Below are 5,037 nucleotides of genomic sequence, written 5' to 3'. Positions count from 1 at the left end.
GATCGGACGAGAACCGGTATTATTCAACGTGGTATGGTCGTTGCCTAAAAGTATATGCTCAAACGCGGGTTTTATACGTTCAGTATTTAGGCTCTGGTTAATATTCTTCAACGGGAGGTTCTACATATTGCTCTTCTTGGGTTTGTGTAAACTCTTATTCTTCTTGAGTTTCTGTATTTTTAGTCGTAATTTTTCATTTGCTTTGTATGTTTAATCTTTGACGTCAGTTGATGAAAGCTACTTTGAGTTGATCTATTACTGAATGCTCATTTTCAATCTCAAAATCAATTAATTTTGGTGATTTGAAGACGTTCTATCTGTTTAAAATGTACCCTCCCATAAAAAGTTATCACTTCAAAAATGCGGTGTGCAGTCATTTCATTTGTATTAAAATTTACATATCATCCGCGGCACCACAAACCACATATTCCGTCATAAATAATAGGAAAGTAACATTGGGTCATTGTTTGAACTTCCGTCTCATGAATCGTAATGTACTATTTCTGGAAGGATACATTTTCAGCTAACGCTATACTTTATTGCACAACTGGCAACTGTGGTAGTTTGCAAAATAAATACATTTTCGTTACTTTTAATTTTCAAGTCTAAAATCTACTGCAAAGCATCTTGTAATTATAAGGAGGATTTATAAAAAAATAATTAAAAGTGACAAAGACTAAATAAGCTTTATTTAATCACATTTAGCAGACAGGAAAAAAGCACGCCAGGCAGTGATTTCCACTGACGTCACGCAAATCGACGCAAGATCCTACCTTGTATTCATTGTATCATGCCTTCCTTTCCTGTTTGATAATCTGTGGTCTCTGAGTCTGTTGTTTTGGAAAACAAGTCGGTTGCTCGGTTCTATTAGTTACAGAAATATATTCAACCTATTATTTATCATGCAGCAATGCAAAGTATTTGATTGCTTAACGAATACCCGAGAACGTCGCCGGCGGGCTATTGATTCCATATCATTTTATAAGCTTCCGAGAGATTCGTATTTTCGGCGAATTTGGTTAGAAAATTGTGGAAGAGATGGTGAAACAAACACCGACAACTTTTACGTCTGCGATCTTCACTTTTGCGAGGACGATTTCGACGTGAACTATTGTAAGTACCTTAATAATTACCAGTAGATTTATAGTAGTAAATCGTATCTATGTACCTCGATGTCTTTAAATAAAATTCAAATCCAACTACGTACTATCTATATACAATTTTGAACTTGGTTTTATTATTTTGTCGAAAACTTTTACATTGAAATCTTGCTTAAACCAGTAGTAATAGAAGTTCAATAATAGTTTTGAGAACTCTATAATGTGAGATTTGTTTTGGTACCTATGTAATTTTGAAATTAGGTTGCTGCCACTGTGATTGACACACGCGATGTCAGTCAAACTTGTTATGTGACGCGTCCACCCTGTTGATTGTTGAAAATGGTTTACAATGACATATCAGTTTGTTTATTCCATAGATATTTGATTTAGAAAAAAAATGAGAAAGTGTTGCGTAATTGGTTGTAGAACTGGTTACGATAATAGTACCGAAAAATACAGTGCCTTCAAGTTTCCTAGAGACGAAAACCTGAAGAAGAAGTGGTTACTAGCGATTGGGAGACAAAATTTTACACCTTCAAACTATGCAGGTGTAAGTCCAAAAGATTTTGTTATTTTGGTTTCTTACATTTTGCTTTTGTTCGACAGAGTCAATGTATCTTTCTCTCCTAACATAATCATCAATCAACTACCTACATATTTACCTAAAGGCTAGCGAACATAATGATTTTTAGGTGTGTGAGAAACATTTTCTTGAGAATGATATAGTTCGCTATCAGATCAGTGTAGACCCTGAAACTGGTGCGGATGTTCTATTTCCAACAAGGGCTCAATTAAAGGAAGGAGTGGTACCAACGTTAAAGTTGCATACAAATGTCGAAGTAAAATTAGAAACTGAGCACGGTTCATTTGTGAGTAAAATATTGTAGGTATAAAAAATATGAAAAACCTGTTAGGTATAAATTCGAAATTCAAATTCCAACTGCGCTAGAACATTGTTGCTTGTTGGCACGTATATAACATGTTTGAATTTGGCGGAGTGTTTATTTCAGTGGTCCTGGTATTCATTTACATTTATTGAATTGACTAGTTAAAATTGCTGGTCAATATTATACATTTGGTATCAGATTACTGGTTTAAACAACGAGCATAGTTTTCCGTTCCCGAATAAATTTGCGTCAGTGATTAAAAATGAACCACGCTTTATATGCATTTCAGATGATCAAAGAAAACTCAAAGTTTGTGCTGTACCGACAAAGAATTTAACAAACAACAGCGACCACTTGTACATGTCGTCCTTAGAGGCAATTGATGGGTCGATTACGCATATTGGACCAAATGACGAAAATCGCCCAGAAAGTTCAATGTCGGAAAACTCGTACATTCACAAAGACCTAGCGAAACAGTACAGGCTCTTACAGTTGGAATTTGAAATTCTGCAAGATCAAGTCAAAGAGCGCGAGTCAACTCTAGTGGCATTAAAAAAAGAAAATGCTTTGCTTAACGAGTTGTTAGGGACAATTCCGACAGGTTTATAGATTTGCATCAGTGCTCTATATAATATAGTATTTTTTTATAGACAACTACTAGTATTTCAAAGAATTACTCGAAAAAATGTTCCAATGATGTTTCGTCCTCCGATGAAGATATGCCCTTGGAAAGTCTCAGAAATCGATATATAACTTCGAAATCAGATCTGGGATCACATACGGATTCAGACAATGCAACTGATAGCCAATTGCACCGAAAATTTAGTAATATGTTAACTCAATATGAAAAATTAAAAGACAGGCATGTAGCTTTAGGACAGGCAATTGATGTTTTGGAAAGGATTAATATTGAACTGAAATGTAAGGTATTCAAATATTGAGTGGCTGTTTCAAAATGAAATTTTCGACTCGAAAAGTGTTTTATTATGCCTAGCGTTTCTTCAATATTGTACAAATATGTGGCTTAAGGTTTTTAACTTCTCCAGATAAATCAGACGGCTATGAAAAGACCCATCTCCTACACTATACATATGTATTTTTAGTCACTTTATATACTGCCGGTTTTACACATAGGGTCTGTAACATATACAATACTACAGCTACAGCTTATTTTTCTATTTAGTGATAATTTCTGAGATTCTCGTCATTTTACTTTTCATGACAAAATAAATCGTCGCTCTGTTCTTTATTAAAGCTAAATTTAAAAAATTGCTCATTGGTTTGACAGTATTATAAAAATAAAGTGAAATACATTCTGATTAAACCCGACACCAGCTTTCAACGCTTATTTCGTGCTTTTGATCCATTTACAGACAGTGGCAGCCACATCCACACTGTGATTAAAAACAAAAGTATGACATATATTAGTCAATTCTGCATCGACATTGGGCAAATCTTGTTTTATTTTGCCGTAGAACTCTTCGGGCGCCCACCCATCTGTTTTACCATAATACAATTTGACTTTGTCAATGTTGTCATGCAGAATTTTATCGTTTCTCTCCAACACTTGGTCCATCTCTTCAAATGCTAAGAAAAAAACTCTCCTTAAAACCCCGGGCTTTAATAGTTCTTTAATATTGCCCATTTGACTCTGGCAAGGCACGTTGCTGATTATCATATAAATGTACAACAGAAAGTTAGCAAGGAAATTGGGCAGAACAGTGAAGATCCATGAGCAAAAAAGTAACAACCAAACCAGAGGCCGAACAAAAGTATTCAAAAACTTGCCATTTTTTGTTACAGCCATTCGTTCTATTGTAGGAAACAGCAAATAAGTTTTTATAATCTTACTATTTATACCCGGGTAGTTTAAAACCTCAAGGGCCATATAGCTTCCTATTGAGTGTCCTATCAGATAGACTTTGGCATCGTGTGGCAAATATTTTTCGAGGAAATCTACCTGGTTGAAGATTTGACAACTATTAATATACATTTGCTACGGTTTATAGGCTTGACATACCTTGTGTTTAACTTGTCCTTTCAACCCATAGAGATTCCGATGCTCTGTAAAGTTAGGCAATTTTGTTATGGAATTTTCTGCTAAGTTGTGGCCCGCATGGCTGAGACACCAAACTGGAATATCCGTTTTTTCATAGAGCGAATTGGCAAATTGCTTGTAGAATCCCACAACGCCTGGGTTTCCTAAGCAAACAACATACTAATATATAGTTTAGTTTCATTTGTAAAAATTTGGAACCATCGTTATGGTTTCATGGCTCTGAAGTTTTAATTAGTATGTGTATCTATTTGCCAATTATATATCACCTTTATTTATTATAAATAAACGTTATGCTAGAACAATACATATAACTATTATACCTGGTATTAAGATGATGAGTTCCTTGATGGTCGCAGGAGATTCTTCAATCCATCTGCCCCAAGTAGCAATTTTCGTGCGAACCCCATTTACTTCCACAAATGCTTCATTCATGCTAACTATAAGTATTCTGCGGAACAAAAGCTGAGTTATTTTCTAATTAATTTTTAAATTGTGTCTTATAGAAAACTTAAATTTATTTGTTTTCTTTGTAAACCTACAACATAGAAAAAGGCTTACAAGACCTACAATACGTCCACCCATAGATAAAGACGAGTATAGATTACCAACTCTCTCGCACAATGTGGAAACAATGTCTATCCTACCGCCATCTATTATGAACCTAGACACAACTGCGCCACGTCCTTTTTGCGGGGTTTGCGTCTCTGCTACTACTGTTCAGGGTTTGCATCCTTGCTATTGTCGGCCTACCCATTACTTAAATCGGAATTAAGATATGTTCAATATTCAGTTTGATATATTTGTACAGAGGCAAGACTTGTTTCTGATTTATAAACAAATATGTCAAATTGAAAATAAACATGCTCCTAATCTCAATTAAAGTACTGGGTAGTGATTGGTGTTTGGATATGTTGATAATAAAAACTTCATAAGCATTTTCAATTTTTTATTGCAGTAAATAAATAGGCGAAACGCCAAGTACCATTAATTT

At 34.8% G+C, this 5,037-nt stretch overlaps 1 protein-coding gene and 1 long non-coding RNA gene across 9 annotated transcripts in view; one reads left to right on the top strand and one right to left on the bottom strand.

Moving 5' to 3' along the window:
* The first annotated feature begins 714 nt into the window (after nt 1-714).
* LOC125503368 lies at nt 715-2,963 on the top strand. 4 transcript variants are annotated; one of them, XR_007280782.1, is made up of 4 exons: nt 715-1,113; nt 1,362-1,650; nt 1,793-1,983; nt 2,638-2,963. It is a non-coding gene; the product is annotated as an uncharacterized LOC125503368 (long non-coding RNA). The 4 variants fall into 4 exon arrangements; XR_007280781.1 differs by having other exon boundaries at nt 2,277-2,963; XR_007280780.1 differs by having other exon boundaries at nt 808-1,113; nt 1,793-1,969; nt 2,277-2,963.
* LOC109545257 (lipid droplet-associated hydrolase) overlaps nt 2,949-5,037 on the bottom strand; it is a 4,513-nt gene continuing 2,424 nt past the window's right edge. The window contains exons 1-5 of one of the 5 annotated variants that reach the window (XM_048663538.1): nt 4,586-4,820; nt 4,367-4,494; nt 4,008-4,189; nt 3,776-3,947; nt 2,949-3,574 (exon numbers count right to left, since the gene is read on the bottom strand). In XM_048663538.1, coding sequence (XP_048519495.1) covers nt 3,333-3,574; nt 3,776-3,947; nt 4,008-4,189; nt 4,367-4,494; nt 4,586-4,590 — 729 coding nt within the window. In that variant the 5' untranslated portion in view covers nt 4,591-4,820 and the 3' untranslated portion in view covers nt 2,949-3,332. Of the gene's footprint in view, nt 3,948-4,007; nt 4,190-4,366; nt 4,495-4,585; nt 4,821-5,037 lie in introns of those variants that run through there. The other 4 variants (XM_048663539.1, XM_019915831.2, XM_019915832.2 and 1 more) reach the window with 4 other exon arrangements.

This window comes from Dendroctonus ponderosae, unplaced genomic scaffold, assembly GCF_020466585.1.
Source record: "Dendroctonus ponderosae isolate FM_Combo_2020 unplaced genomic scaffold, Dpon_F_20191213v2 Dpon_F_20191213_2, whole genome shotgun sequence".
NCBI lineage: Eukaryota > Metazoa > Arthropoda > Insecta > Coleoptera > Curculionidae > Dendroctonus > Dendroctonus ponderosae.
The sequence above is the reverse complement of the archived record's forward strand: the minus strand, read 5'-3'. Positions and strand labels throughout refer to the sequence as shown.